Source organism: Euleptes europaea, chromosome 1 (genome assembly GCF_029931775.1).
Source record: "Euleptes europaea isolate rEulEur1 chromosome 1, rEulEur1.hap1, whole genome shotgun sequence".
NCBI lineage: Eukaryota > Metazoa > Chordata > Lepidosauria > Squamata > Sphaerodactylidae > Euleptes > Euleptes europaea.
Genome location: NC_079312.1, coordinates 20091510 through 20106125, shown reverse-complemented (window position 1 = coordinate 20106125; position 14616 = coordinate 20091510). Strand labels below are relative to the sequence as shown.

General features: G+C 56.2%; 1 protein-coding gene across 1 annotated transcript in view; it reads left to right on the top strand.

Moving 5' to 3' along the window:
- The window catches only part of PRRC2A (proline rich coiled-coil 2A), a 54520-nt gene that overhangs the window by 22353 nt on the left and 17551 nt on the right, over window positions 1–14616 (top strand). Inside the window, exons 12-21 of the mRNA XM_056844655.1 lie at window positions 957–1372; window positions 1502–1517; window positions 6093–6305; window positions 6681–6764; window positions 6819–7032; window positions 7318–7525; window positions 8357–10445; window positions 12992–13232; window positions 13958–14085; window positions 14180–14309. Coding sequence (XP_056700633.1) covers window positions 957–1372; window positions 1502–1517; window positions 6093–6305; window positions 6681–6764; window positions 6819–7032; window positions 7318–7525; window positions 8357–10445; window positions 12992–13232; window positions 13958–14085; window positions 14180–14309 — 3739 coding nt within the window. The remainder of the gene's footprint in view (window positions 1–956; window positions 1373–1501; window positions 1518–6092; window positions 6306–6680; window positions 6765–6818; window positions 7033–7317; window positions 7526–8356; window positions 10446–12991; window positions 13233–13957; window positions 14086–14179; window positions 14310–14616) is intronic.

Sequence of the window (14616 nt, the reverse complement as noted above, 5' to 3'; positions counted from 1 at the left end):
AGTTGCAAGTGGTACTGCCCAGATGCCGGCTTTAGGCCCCTCCCTCCACCTGCTTACGGAGGGAAACCTTTTAAGAGGCCGTGCATAGGAAATTAAAGTGTGCGGTTACAGTGGGATATCAAGGTAGCTGGTGGCTTTTCCCCTCTGGGTAGGTGTGCAACATCTCAAGAATTTCAGGTGTGGGTTTTTTAAAAGTCTAGCTGTCATGCATGGAGGTAATCCCTCCCAGTTGGCAGAGGGGAGCTCCGCTTTCCAGAGTGGGGCTGAGGCCAAGGGGAGAGGCAGATGGCCCAGAGGCTCTTGCAATATGCGGATTTCTACAGGGGAAGCATAACTGTCTTGAGGCAGAAGAGCAGCAAAGACTCAGAATGGCCCTGCCTACCCTGCACTAGGAAAAATAAGTACTCAAAATTTGTTTTGAGAAAATAAATTCTGAGGCCCGCTTAAATTAAACAAGTGCAGATGGACTTGGCTTCCTTTGGGGGAGGGGGTTGGAGACAGAGTGCTGCACAGGGCGTTGGGTAAATCCCCTGTTCCTGATCACCCAGAGTCCTCAGCATTGCCCGGCTTTGTGCACGCAGACGTAAGCCTCTTAGCAGGAATGAGTTCAAATTCCCATGAGGCTGAATTCTGAGCCCAGAGAGGTTCTGTGCTGGCACAGCGTGGATCCCAGCCACGTAACATACAAGCGGTCCTGGGCCCGAGCCTCTTACCTGCTGAGGCTGAAAGTAGCTTTTCCAGGGGAAGCTTAAATAAGCAGCGGATGATTCAGCTTTAAACAGAAGGTGCAGGCTGAGTCACTCAGCGGGGGGAGCAGGGAATGAGTACAGCAACCTGTGGGTAGATGTCCCCGAGCACTGAACTTCCGCAGTTGGGTTTCGTGGGCAGTGGGGCAAGAATCTTCCCCGGAATATTTGTTAAAGCACGGCCATTTGATCGGAGACTCCCTCCCTCAGGACCGCTCTCTGCGGCCGCCACCCCCGGAAGATGAGGACGAGGCCTGGCGCCAACGGCGGAAGCAGTCCTCCTCCGAGATCTCCGCCGCGGTGGAGCGGGCCCGGCGTCGGCGAGAGGAAGAGGAGCGCCGGATGCAAGAAGAGCGGCGCGCAGCCTGCGCTGAGAAGCTCAAGCGGCTGGACGAGAAGTTTGGGGCGCCCGACAAGCGGCTGAAGCCCGAGCCCCCCAAGGAGCCGCCTCCCCCTCCCCCAGCTCCTCTGCCGGTGCCCCCCGCCCCACCGGCCCCACCGCCCCCACCGCCCCCCCTAGAAGAGAAGAGGGAGAAGGAGGAGCCAGTTTTAACTAGCAAGGCTCATGGGACTGTTGGTGGCAGTGGTGGGAGCAGCCTGGAGTCAACCAGTGCAGGTGAGGGATTGTGCTTGCCCAGTGTTGTGAATTCATGCACACGTGCCTGGGTACCGCGTGGCCCTGCAAAGTATTTGCCGCATTGTGTGATGGCTGCCTGATCTACATAGGTTGTCAGCGTGGTGACATTGGTTAGGAGCCAGCGTGGTGCCGTGGTTAAGAGCGGTGGACTGTACTCTGGAGAATCGGGTTTGATTCCCCACCCCTCCACACGAAGCCTGCTGGGTGACCTTGGGCCGGTCGCAGTTCTTTCTGAACTCTCTCAGCTCCACCTATCTCACAAGGTGTCTTTCGTGGGGAGGGGAAGGCAATTGCAAGCCACTTTAAGAATCCTTAAAGGTAGAGAAAAGCGTGGTATAAAAACCAACTCCTCTTCTTCTGTTGTGGTCATCAAATAAATTTCCCGAATTCCATGGAATCATAGAGTCGGAAGGCCATACAGGCCACCTAGTCCAACCCCCTGCTCAGTGCAGGATCATCCTAGAGCCGTGTTGGCGAACCTATGGCACGCGTGCCAGACATGACACGCCGAGCCCTCTCTGTGGGCACGCCCGCAGGCAGCGCGGAGCAGTTCAAAGCCCCCCCTTCCCTGGACTCTCCGCCGCCCACCTGGGGGGCGGGGGCTTTGAACTGCTCAGTTCAAAGCCCCCCCTTCCCTGGACTCCCCGCTGCCCAGCTGGGGGGCGGGGGCTTTGAACTGCTCCGCGCTGCCTGCAGTTCAAAGCCCCCCCTTCCCTGGACTCCCCGCCGCCCAGCTGGCGGGGAGTCCAGGGAAGGGGGGGGCTTTGAACCGCTCCTTCTCACCTCCTCACTGCAACACGGAGCTGAGTCAGGTCAGGGCCCCCCAGGTGAGACGCGGCTCCTGCAAGGGAGGGAGTCAGTACAGTACAGAGGCTGGGCGGCGGCTGCTGGTCTGGTCGCTCCGAGGGGACGCGCTTCCCCCCCTGGAAGCCCCGAGGCCAGCTTGAAGGAGCGGCCGGCGCCGCGCCTCCATGCTCTCGAGCCCCGACAGATACGAGGGGGACTTGGCCCAGGGCATGGGGGAGCTTTCCCTCCCCGGTCTTGCCGGCGCCGATGGGGCGGCAGTCCTCCGGCCTGGAGTCCGTCCGGAGCGAGCTGTCAGGGCCGCCTTGCAGGAGGGAGGCGGCAGCGGAGCGCTTCCATTCGTCGAGCTTTCCCCCCCTCCCTTCCCCCGTGGGCCAGAACTTTCTGGCCATTTGCGCACGGGAGGTTTCGCACGTTCCCCCCCCCCATCCCCATTCTCAAAACTCTGCACAGGGGTTTCTTTTTGAGTTCTGAGAATCCGGGTGGGGGTTTCCCTCACCCGGATTCTCCAAAACGCAACCATAAGCCCCCCTGCAGAGTGTTGAGAGTGTTGAGAACAGGGATAGGGGGAAACGCGGGTCCAGCGAGCGGCAGCCCCGAGGCGAAAGCTCCCCTTCAGAAATGGCCTCTCAGCTTCCGCATGGGGCAGCTTCGCCTCTTCCTCCCTGTTGCAGGCAGGGCGGCTTCTTTCGCTTCCGTAGAGCAAGTTGCTGTGTGTGTGTGGGGGGGCAAACCCCTTTCTGGCTGGAGGGGGAGCTCGGTCGGGCTCGCTGGGGCAAGTTGCTGGTGGGGAGAGCCCCTTTCTGGCTGGGGCGGGGGGGACCCCTTTCTGGCGGGGGAAGGTTTGCTGGGGCAAGTGGCTGGGGGGGCAAGCCCCTTTCTGGCGGGGGGAGCTCCATCGGGGCTCACTGGGGCAAGTTGCTGGGGGGGAGCTTCGTCTGGGCTCGCTGGGGCAAGTTGCTGGGGGGGAGAACCCCTTTCTGGCTGGGGCGGGGGGGGACCCCTTTCTGGCGGGGGGGGACCCTTGCTGGGGCAAGTGGCTGGGGGGGGCAAGCCCCTTTCTGGCAGGGGGGAGCTCCGTCAGGGCTCGCTGGGGCAAGTTGCTGGGGGGGCGACCCTCTTTCTAGCTGGGGGGGCGACCCTCTTTCTAGCTGGGGGGGCGACCCTCTTTCTAGCTGGGGGGGCGCTCCATCTGGGCTCGCTGGGGCAAGTTGCTGGTGGGGGCAAGCCCCTTTCTGGCTGGGGGGGAGCCCCAGTGGAGCTGTTTAAAGCCCCCCCCTTCCCTGGACTCCCCGTCACCCAGCTGGGGGGCGGGGGCTTTGAACCGCTCCATGTTGGCACTTTGCGATAAATAAGTGGGTTTTGGGTTGCAATTTGGGCACTCGGTCTCTAAAAGGTTCGCCATCACTGTCCTAGAGCATCCCTGACAAGTGTTTTGTCCAGCCTCTGCTTAAAGACTGAAAAAACTTTTCCTAATATCCAGATGGTACCTTTGTGTTCACTATTTAAACCTGTTATTGCGAGTCCTATCCTCTGCTGCCAACAGGAACAGCTCCCTGCCCTCCTCTAAGTGACAGCCCTTCAAATACTTAAAGAGAGCAATCATGTCCCCCCTCAGCCTCCTCTTCTCCAGACTGAACATTCCCAACTCCCTCAGCCTTTCCTCATAGGGTTTGGTCTCCAGGTCCCTGATCATCCTCGTCGCTCTCCTCTGCACCTGCTCGATCTGTCCACATCCTTTTTGAAGTGAAGCCTCCTGAACTGCACACAATACTCCAGGTGTGGCCTGACCAATGGAGTGTACACCAGAACTATGACATCTTGTGATTTGGATGTTACGCCTCTGTTGATGCACCTGAAGATCGCATTAGCTTTTTTTTTGTCGCTGCGTCACACTGGCTGCTCTTATTTAACTTACGGTCCACCCATCCCCCAAGATCTTGTTCACACACACTGCTACCCAGAAGTGTATCCCCCATCCAGTATGCATGTCCCTCATTTTCGTTACCCAGATGTAGAACTTGGCACTTGTCTTTGTTGAATTGCATCTTGTTCACATCTGCCCACTTTTCCAGTGTGTTCAGATCTCGTTAAATTCTCTCTCTCCTGGTGTGTTCACTTCTCCTCCCTATTTGGTGTCATTTGCAAATTTAATGAGTAGTCCCTCCACACCCTCATCCAGATCATTTATAAAAATATCAAAAAGTACCAGCCCCAGAACCAAACCCTGTGGCACCCTGCTGGACACCCCTCCCTCCATTCAGATGAGATGCCATTGACTACTACTCTTTGAGTGGGGTTCTCCAACCAGTTCCCTATCTACCTAACTATCCTACGGTCCAGTCCATAGTCCTTTAGTTTACCCATCAGAACATCATGGGGAACCCCATCAAAAACCTTACTGAAATCCAGGTAAACAACATCAACTGCATTCCCTCAATCCAGTAAGCTTGTTACACAATCGAAGTAAACGAGGTTGGTCTGGCAGGACCTGTTGGGGACAAATCCATGCCGACTTCCCCATATCACCAAGTTGTCCTTCAGATGCTCGCAGATTGATCACTTTAATATCTACTCCAGTATCTTCCCTGGGACAGAGGTCAAAACTGACTGGCCTGTAGTTTCCTGGGTCATCCCTCCTCACTTTTTTTGAAAATTGGGATAACGTTGGTCCTCCTCCAGTGTTGTGGCACATCTCCCTTCCTCCAAGAGGTCTGGAAGATGATGGGCAAAGGCTCTGCAAGCTCTCTAGAAAGTTCTTTGCGCGCTCTCGAGTGCATACCATCTGGCCCCGCTCTCCCCTGCCAGTCGATCCCAAGCTGGCCTGGGGCGGAGATGTCTTCACAGATGCCCCCCATCACTTGTTAGTGAACCTGGGTCCCTCTTATTTCTTTAGTTTTAAAAGTTTTCTCTGATTAAGCTTTTTCTCTCCTGAAATGCTGGAGAAACAAACCAAATCTAAACATGTCCAGATGTTGGGCCAGGAAGAGCAGGATATAAGTCTAAAGAATGAATGAATGAATAAGGTGATGTCTGCTAAAACCTGCTTAAACAGGAAGCTGGACATGGCCTGCCAGCAAGACTCTCCTCTTTTGAAAAGCCTCCCTGAATATAGGTGAAAAGAGCAGAAGTCTGGCATTGGGGTCCTGATATTGGCAGGGTGGAAGCCGGGCTGGGTGCTTTCAGAGCTCCAGCTTAGAATAGAATCATAGACTTTGAAGGGATCACCAGAGTCATCTAGTCCAACACCCTGCACAATACAGGAAATTCACAACTACCTCACACACACACACACACACACACACACAGTGACCCCTACACCATGCCCAGAAGATGGGCAAGATGCCCTCCCTCTCATGATCTGCCTACGGTCATAGTATCAGCATTGCTGACAGATGGCCATCTAGCCTCTGCTTAAAAACCTCCAGGGAAGGAGAGGTTACCACCTCCCATGGAAGCCTGTTCCACTGAGAAACCGCTCTAACTGTTAGAAAATTCTTCCTAATGTCTAGACGGAAACTCTTTTGATTTAATTTCAACCCCTTGGTTCTGGTCCAACCTTCTGGGGCAACAGAAAACAACTTGGCACCATCCTCTATATGACAGCCTTTCAAGTACTTGAAGGTGGTTATCATGTCACCTCTCAGTCTTGCATAGTGCTGGGAGATAGGTGGACTGGACTGCAGCTGCTGATCAGAAGGGACAGGGAGAAAAATGGGAAGGGGCGGGACATCACAGTGCATGCAGATCTGGTGCTCCCCCCCCCCATGTCCCTTCCCTCCAAGCTCCCCCCAGTTGCCCATCATGGCCTGGCGACCCTTACCAGGGGCACAGTGCTTAAGAATGCCAGAATGTGGCTGTAGAGTGTTTCTATTTCTCTCTCTCTCGTGTGCCTCGCAGCTGAGCCGCCACAGGCTCCTCCCCCTAAAGAGGTTCCCGAGGTGAGGGAAGAGGCCATGCCTTTATCCGGGCCTGCCCTCCCGGCAGCCGCCCTCCCGCCCAAGATTGAGCCCAAGGTAGAGACGGTTCTTCAGACTCGCCAGCCGCCTCCAGCCCAGACTCTCGGCTACTCAAAGTATCAGAAGTCCTTGCCTCCTCGCTTCCAGAGGCAGCAGCAGGTACGGGGGAACGAGCCGAGCTGGGCGCCTGAGCTTGACTGTGGGAGCTTGTTTCTGTTGGGGATGGGGAAGGAACTTCCCAACAATGCTGGGGCAGTGATGAAGCTGTTGAGACTAGAGTCTCTGACATCCCTTGATGTCCTCGCAGCTATCTGAGCAACTCTACCGTCTAATGGGTAGATATGAAAGGCCTCTGCCTGAGACCCTGGAGAGCTGCTGCCGATCTGGGTAGACAATAATGACTTTGATGGATCAAGGATCTGACTCAGTATCAGGCAGCTTCATGTGTACTGTAATGAGCAGGATCTCTGAATAGCAGGCGGCTCACTCCAGGGGCGCTGGCTCTTGTTTCTCCCCGCCCCCTGGCCATTGCAGGAGCAGTTGTTGAAGCAGCAGCAGCAGTGGCAGCAGCAGCACGGCCAGGCCCAACCCACGATGACGTCCTCCGCGCAGCAGCAGGTGGCTGCCACCCCCCTGGCCGCCATGGGCCCCTCGGGCAATGTCCACCCTCAGCCTGGGCCGCCAGGGCAGCAGCCGGCCCCAGCCCCGCCTCCAGCGCAGCAGGCTCCGCCCAAAGGCATGTACCCGGGCTCCATTGGACGGCCTCCACCCATGCCGCAGATGAACTTCGACCCTCGCTGGATGATGATCCCCCCCTACATGGACCCACGCATGATGCAGGGACGGCCGCCCATGGATTTCTACCCGCCTGGGGTGCACCCTTCTGGTAAGTAGGTACAGAGAAGGCCAAACAGTAGTGAAGGTGTTCGAGGTAAGAAAGACAAGGTTAGCCAGATCAGGAGTTTATTGTTTAATTTAGTAAATGTACGATTGTGTGTAGCATGTACTGATTGTTATGTATTTTGTGTCCGATGTTTTTTGTGTTGTTTTAGGGGGTGGGGGAAGGTTAGACAGGCTCATCTGTCTACCCTAGTGGGGGCTGAGTTTGGCAGCCTGGATGAGCCATCCTGTCTGACTCACGCCTGCATATCTCTTCCAACGCTTCCCCCAGGTCTTCTGCCCCGCGAGCGATCCGACAGCGGGGGCTCCAGCTCAGAGCAGTTTGACCGTCACCCTCCCATCCTTCGCGAGCGGGGCACCCCACCAGTCGATCCCAAGCTGGCCTGGGGCGGAGATGTCTTCACAAATGCCCCCTCAAGCGCAGACTCGCGGTCTCAAGTGGCGTCACATCGGCAGGAGGAGGAGGAGAAGGGGCTGAGGTGAGAGGGTTTTCTGAAGGGACCCTCATAAATAGGCCGGGTGGCTGGTTGAGATATTGAAACATGAACCAGTCCTGAACTGAGCCAAGGTGCATTTTAAGAGCATAAGGAAAGCCATGCTGGATCAGACCAAGGCCCATCAAATCCATCAGTCTGTTCACCCAGTGGCCAACCGGGTGCCTCTAGGAAGGGTAGGGGCCATGGCTTAGTGGGTAGAGCATCTGCTTGGCATGTAGAAGGTCTCAGGTTCAATCCCCAGCATCTCCAGTTAAAGGGGCTAGGCAAGTAGGTGATGTGAAAGACCTCTACCTGAGACCCTGGAGAGCCGCTGCTGGTCTGAGTAGACAATACTGACTTTGAAGGACCAAGGGTCTGATTCAGTATAAGGCAGCTTCATGTGTTCAAGCCCACAAACAAGACAACGGTAGCAGCATCCTGCCTGGATTCCACATGCTCTTCCGATTCTGTAGATAATAGGTATGACTAGTATTCATTTTGACTAGTAGCCATGGATAGCCCTCTCCTCCATGAACATGTCCACTCCCCTCTTCTAGCCTTCTCAGTTGGCATCCTTCACATCATCCTGGGGCTGATGGAAACTGATCTTCCTGGAGGGCTACATGTTGGCAATCTTATGCCTCTCCAGGAAGGCCAGCTGCCCAGTCCCTTTTGATCCACGTGCTGTCATGTGTGTCCTTTTTGTGCCTGGAAGGTTCCCAATTCAGCAAGAAGTCAGATGGCGGCATTCGAGAACCAGGACTTGGTCCCAGGGTTATTAGGGATTCGGCTGTAGTACCAAGGATGTTTCCTGAACCTTACTTCTCCTTTCAGGAGCGAGACGCCTCCAGTTCGCCTGCGTGAGGCCATCACACCCCAGCCCTACATGGGGAACTACCAAGGCTTCTCTGAAAATGGCAATTCCGCCCCACTGCATCGCTTCCCAGGGGACGAGTCGCCACGGCCGGGGGGGCCCTGGCAGGGCAGCGTGGCTCTGACTGTACCAGCCGAGGTGAGCAGAAACGGACGCCCCGAATCCCAAGTGAAGCCGCCCCACAGAGGCGAGGAAGAGCCCCAGCTGCTGCATCGCAATCCTCCCGAAGAGATCAAGTCCGTTGAGCCTCCAGTCATCCGGCCTGTAGTTGTTAAGAAACCTCCCTTGGAACCGTCTAAAGAGGAGGCTCCACCCAAAGAGGAAGGCCTGCGCCGAGCGGAGAAACCGCCACGACAGCAGCATGAGTTCCACAAGCAGCCACGGCGCGAGTCCAAGACCGAGACGCGCTGGGGTCCCCGTCCGGGCAGCAGCCGAAGAACGGAGGAGGTTGTCGGGGACAAGGCACCACGGCGAGCTGGGCCCATCAAGAAGCCCCCTCCCCTTAAGGAGACAAAAGATGAGAGCGAGGAGATGCGTCCCGGGGGGAAGGCCAAGGAGGGTGGGGAGCCAGTGAGCAGCAAGCCTGAACCTCCTAAAGAGTCTTTGAAACCAGGCAAGGAGAACAAGGCAAAGCCCATGGTGAACGGCGGGACAGTGATGCCACCCAAAGAGCAGCAGCAGCAGGGAGCGCTGTCGCCAAGCCGAAGGCGGCGGGAGGGCCCCTATGATCGCGGTGGCTACACCGGCCGTGGTCGAGCCAGAGGCCGAGGAGAGTACTTTGCCCGAGGGCGAGGTTTTAGGGGTGCCTATAGTGGGCGCGGGCGAGGTGGCCGTGGCCGGAGCCGGGAATTCCGCAGCTACCGCGAACCTTTTTACCGGCTGGACGACGGCCCCAGCAAAGTCACCGGCCAGGGCTCCACCTTCCGCCCGCGCAACACCAGCGAGACACGCAGTGAGGGCTCCGAGTACGAAGAGATCCCCAAAAGGCGGCGCCAGCGTGGCTCAGAGACGGGAAGCGAGACACACGAAAGCGCCAGCGATGTGGCCCATTCGGACAAGGAAGTCACCAAAGAGCCAGCCCCAAGCCAGCGTCATAGGGGCGCCCCCATGACTTCGGCACACTCTTCCCAGCCCCCCGGCTTGCCTCGCTTTGCTGACAAGATGCCCCCGCGCCTCTCAGACGCTGGCACTCGTGGCGGCCGCGTCTTCACTCCCCGGGGCGTCCCCTCACGTCGGGGCCGAGGAGGTGGCCGTGCACCCCCTGGTGGATGGAGTCCTCCATCTAAGCCACAGCCCAACAAGAAACCCGAGAAGCAGCAGGAGGTAGTGCTGGAATCTTCAGGAAAGGAAAAGGCTTTGCCGGGGCCCCCGTTGATGGCCCCCGAAGAACCCAACAGCTTCCAAGCCCCTCCTAAACAACAACAACAGCAGCAGCAGCAGCTTGGCCCTGGCCCAGACCGCAATTTCGATAGGCCTCCCCGACGTCGTCGTCACGGGCGTTCCCAGCAACAGGACAAGCCACCCCGGTTCCGGCGACTGAAACAGGAGCGAGAGAATGCGGCCCGACTCAACGGCGAGCAGAGGGTCAGCCAGCCCTTTTCCCCAGTCCCTTCTGCCCCGCTCCCGGAGGAGTCGGTTGCCCGGCGAGCCGCAGGCACAAAATCTCCCGATCTGTCCAACCAGAACTCAGATCAGGCGAATGAAGAATGGGAGACGGCTTCAGAGAGCAGTGACTTCACCGAGCGCCGGGGAGGTGGCGAGAAGGAGCCAGCGCCTGGCGGGCCTCCCCCCACCGCATTTCTGAAAGGGGGCTGTTCTGGCCCTCCTTCCATGGGCGGGCGGGCTTCCAGCAACGAGCTGAGCTTGGCCCAGCGCAAGGAGATGTCCAAGCGCAGCTTCTCCAGTCAGCGGCCTGGCATGGACCGGCAGAACCGGCGCTCGAACCCTGGTCCTGGCGGAGGAGGCAAGGCTGGTCGCGGAGGGGCCGGCAGTGGCCGCAGCGGAGGTGACAAGAGGAGCTGGCCCTCTCCCAAGAACCGCAGGCAAGTCCTCGGAGCGAGAGCTTAGTGGGAAGCGGCATGAGCCGAGTGGTAACGCACATGGTAGCTGGGCACGGAGGGGATGTGAGAACCGAGGGTGTGATGTTGGGGGTAAGGGATGACCACACAAGCAGTATGGCTGTACCCAGTAGGGGCTGGTGACTGAGAGGAGAATGAGTAGTGAAATGCTGTGGTCTCTGTGGAGCATGTCAGGGGAGTGTGCGGTGACACAGAGAGAAGGCGAAGGTTGGGAAGATTGACGGGGGGATATGGGGAAAGGCAGAGCTGGAGGGATGGATAGCAAAGCCCTTTCTACTGTTCTATGTGAAGTAGCAAGCATTGGGTTGAGAGGTGGTCTTCAACCTAGGGTGGGTAAAGAGGTAAAGTGCTGTCAAGTCACAGCCGACTTACGGTAACCCCGTAGGGATTTCTGGGCACGAGACAAACAGAGGTAGTTTGCCATTGCTGGCCTCTTGTGTCGGTACCCTACACCTTTGGTGGTCTCCCATCCAAGTGCTAACCAGGGCCGACCATGCTTAGCTTCCGGGATCTCATGGGATCGGGCTAGCCTGGGCCATCCAGCTCAGGGCCCAGATCTAGGGACCCACCTTTAACTTTTAAGCAGCACATTGAGACCCACTCAGCTGTAAGCGTCTTAACATCTCAGTCATGTGACAAGAAGAAGAGTTGGTTTTTAATATGCTGAATTTCTGTACCACTTAAGGAAGAATCAAACAGGCTTACCATCGCCTTCCCCTCCCCACAACAGACACCCTGTGAGGTAGGTGGGGCTGAGAGAGCTCTAAGAGAGCCGTGATTGGCCCAAGGTCACCAACTGGCTTCCTGTGGAGGAGTAGGGAAACCGACCCAGTTCACCAGATCAGAGTCCACCGCTCCAAACCACCACTCTTAAGAGGAGGAAGAGCTCAGACATCACCAGTGTTAAGACCAGGACAGAGTTCAGCAGGCTTGGGGGTGGGAACCACAGACAGGCGGGACCATACTGAGGAAGAAGTGACGAGTTGGAGCCCTGGAGGAATCCTGTCTGCCCCTGAGTGACCTTGTTTCACCCTTTAAGGAGTTGTCCGGTTAGCGAGATGAGCCTCTGAAGCAGCCCTCCATGGGGCAGGGAAGCATTCAGAGCTGATGAAGGCACCCAAGCATGCCAGGGCTACCAGAGTTCAGACATTCTCCATCCAAGTTGCCCTGTGAAGTTTCTTCACCATACACTGTAATAGTAAGAACATAAGAGGAGCCCTGCTGGGTCAGACCAGTGGTCCATCTAGTCCAGCATCCTGTCTCACACAGTGGCCAACCAGTTCCTCTGGAGGGCCAACAACAGGGCGAAGAGGCTGAAGCCTTCCCCTGATGTTGGCTCCTGGCACTGGGATTCCAAGGTTGACTGCCTCTGAATGTGGAGGCTCCCTTGAGTCACCATGGCTAGTGGCCACTGATTGATGTCTCCTCCATGAATCTGTCTAATTCTCTGTCTATGTGGCCATCACTACATCCTCTGGCAGAGAATTTCACATTTTAGTCATTTGTTGTGTAAGGTATTTCCTTTTGTCTGTCCTAAATTTGTTCTTTTGCTGGTATGCACATTTTGGTTTCAGTTGCGCATACGTATGTGCCATTCATCCAAAAGGAAATGTAACATTAGTGTGCATGCAACTCCGTTGCTGGCTGTGGTATTATTTGGCACTCCGAGGGAGGAAGAAACCAAAATTAAAGGGTAGTGGTGGTTTGCCACTCCATCTGAGGCAACTTACAGTATCAGTTACTGGTATGTCTGAATGTAGAGTAGAAGCAGAAGGTTTTAATGTACAGTTGGGAGAGCTCATCTTCACACGGTCCGCTTTCCTGGACAATGCATTTGAGCAGCACTTTAGCATGCTATCCTTCCATCCTATTCCATGTGGAATTCAGGCTTCTTGGCTGAAGGTGATCGAAAGGAGACTGCCACACACTGGACAAGAGAAGTGATGATTTCCTGCTCTTGCCTGAAATGCTTCTCCTAATAAGTCCCCTGGTTGTCATCAGTTCTGCCCTGTAAAACTTACTTGCCTCTGGAGTTGCCTGGATTTTTGGTCCCTTTTACAATAATGTTGGCAAACTATGAGAGCCAGCATGGCATAGTAGCTAAGAGTGGCAGGACTCTAATCTGGAGAACTGAGTTCGATTCCCCTCTCCACGTGAAGCCTGCTGGGTGACCTTGGGCCAGTCACAGTTCTTTCTGAACTCTCTCAGCCCGCGTGGAGGCAGGCAGTGGCAAACTGCCTCCAAATGTCTCTTGCCTTGAAAACCTTATGGGTGAGGCAGGCAGTGGCAAAACACCTCTGAACGTCTCTTGCCTTGAAACCCCTACGGGGTCGCCATGAGTCAGCAGTTACTTAACGGCACTTTACACACACACAGGCAAACGATTGGCTGCTTTGGTATAAACATGTCCAGAGGGAGGGAAAGGGACAACCGACCATTCCTAAGCGCACTCTCTGCAGTGGGAAGTGGGGCATCCTCCATTTGGTAACTGTTCCTGTCTCTTCCACCAGCCGCAACACTGATGACCACTCCCCGGGCCTGAGCCTGCCCCCAGCGCCCACCACCAGCACCGTGTACCGCCTGGACCGCGTCATCCACAGTGACCCCGCTGGCATCCAGCAGGCCCTGGCTGAACTGGGCAGCCGTCACCCCAAGCCCGCTTCGCCTGGTCCACCCCAGCCGCTCTTCCCGGGAGCTGGAGGCAGCAGCTCTGCGCTTCCACTGGGGCGCTTTGAGGGCAGGCCTGGCAGTGGCAAAGGTAGCATTCAGAGTCTGTTGCTGGCCAACTCTGGGAACGGGGTGTTGGGGGGTTGGAAGCCTTGGCAGGCTGAGCTCAGCTTTCCAGATCCCGGGCGCCTCATGTCGCCAAGAACTCTCAGCGCCAGGGAGCGAAGGTGTCTGAGGCTGAATTGTGACAAGGGGGGAGCTGGGTCGTGTGGCTTCTTAACCTTCCTGAATCCCTAAAGATCAACACTTGTGTATCTGCAATACCCGTGTGCGGGAGGCTCTGCCCCATTACTTACTTTACTGTCCACTATATGTGTAGCCCAGGGTTAAGCTTCTTGATCGGCTGCTGGTGGGTACAAACTTTCACTCTGAAGAGGAGAAAGTCATGTTCCTGTCATCTGACTCCAGTGACTTTATATCTTATAGAACATCACTGCTTGCTCTAGCAGCAAGGAAAATAAGGGCGAAGGCAGACAGCTCTAGAGTAGAACCCCATAAACGATTTATCTGTGGTCTACAGCAATGTTAACCCTTTCAGATTTTATTTTTCTATACATTCTTCCTTTGGTTTATAATGTGCTATGCTGTAGCTGATGCTTTGTGAGTGCCTATGGCCACATACAAATGAAATTTTACTTACTTACCTGACCTTCCTGCTTCCCCGTTTGTGTCCAGACCCTGTGAAGGCCTATGGCCACATACAAAATGAAATTTTACTTACTTACCTGTCCTTCCTGCTTCCCCATTTGTGTCCAGACCCTTGCTTCTTGGACAAGACCCAGCTGTTCCACTCCAGCGGCAGCCCCTTGAAGGAGGCTGGCTCAGGGAGCGGCTTTGCTGCCAAGCGCCGGGAACGGCCTCTCAAGGCGGATCTTCTGCAGCAGGTGAGCTTGGTGACCCCACACCTGGGCTGTTGGGGGGAGCAGGGGAGAGCATGTCTAGTCCCCCTGACCAAGCACACCTTTCTCTCTCCCTCAGGAGCCCCTGGCCTTTCCCAGTGGCCCAGCCTTCACGGCCCCCAAGGAGGAGGCCCCCGGGGAGCCCCGCAGCAGGAGCGTCCCAGTGACAGAAGGGCTCGCCCCACAGATCTGGAGCCAGTTGAATTCCAGTGAGTCGTTCAGATGTGGTGGAAGGCAGGGTTCACAATGGGGGAAGGGGGTGAAGGGGGTATTTGTGGGAATTGGGGGGGGGCTGAGAGCACTGATTTAAGGCCCAAGATGCACTCTATTTAGGGTGGTTCCCAGATTGTCTTGAAGGGGCCGTTCCTGCAGAAGTCTTAGGCTTGAGACAAGAGGATATGTTGCCATGGGTAATGGAGAATAGTTGCTTCCATGGGAGGCTGGAAAGAGGATCAGAATGAATGAAGGGGCTTTTATTGAGAGCCAGGGTGGTGTAGTGGTTAAGAGCGGTGGTTT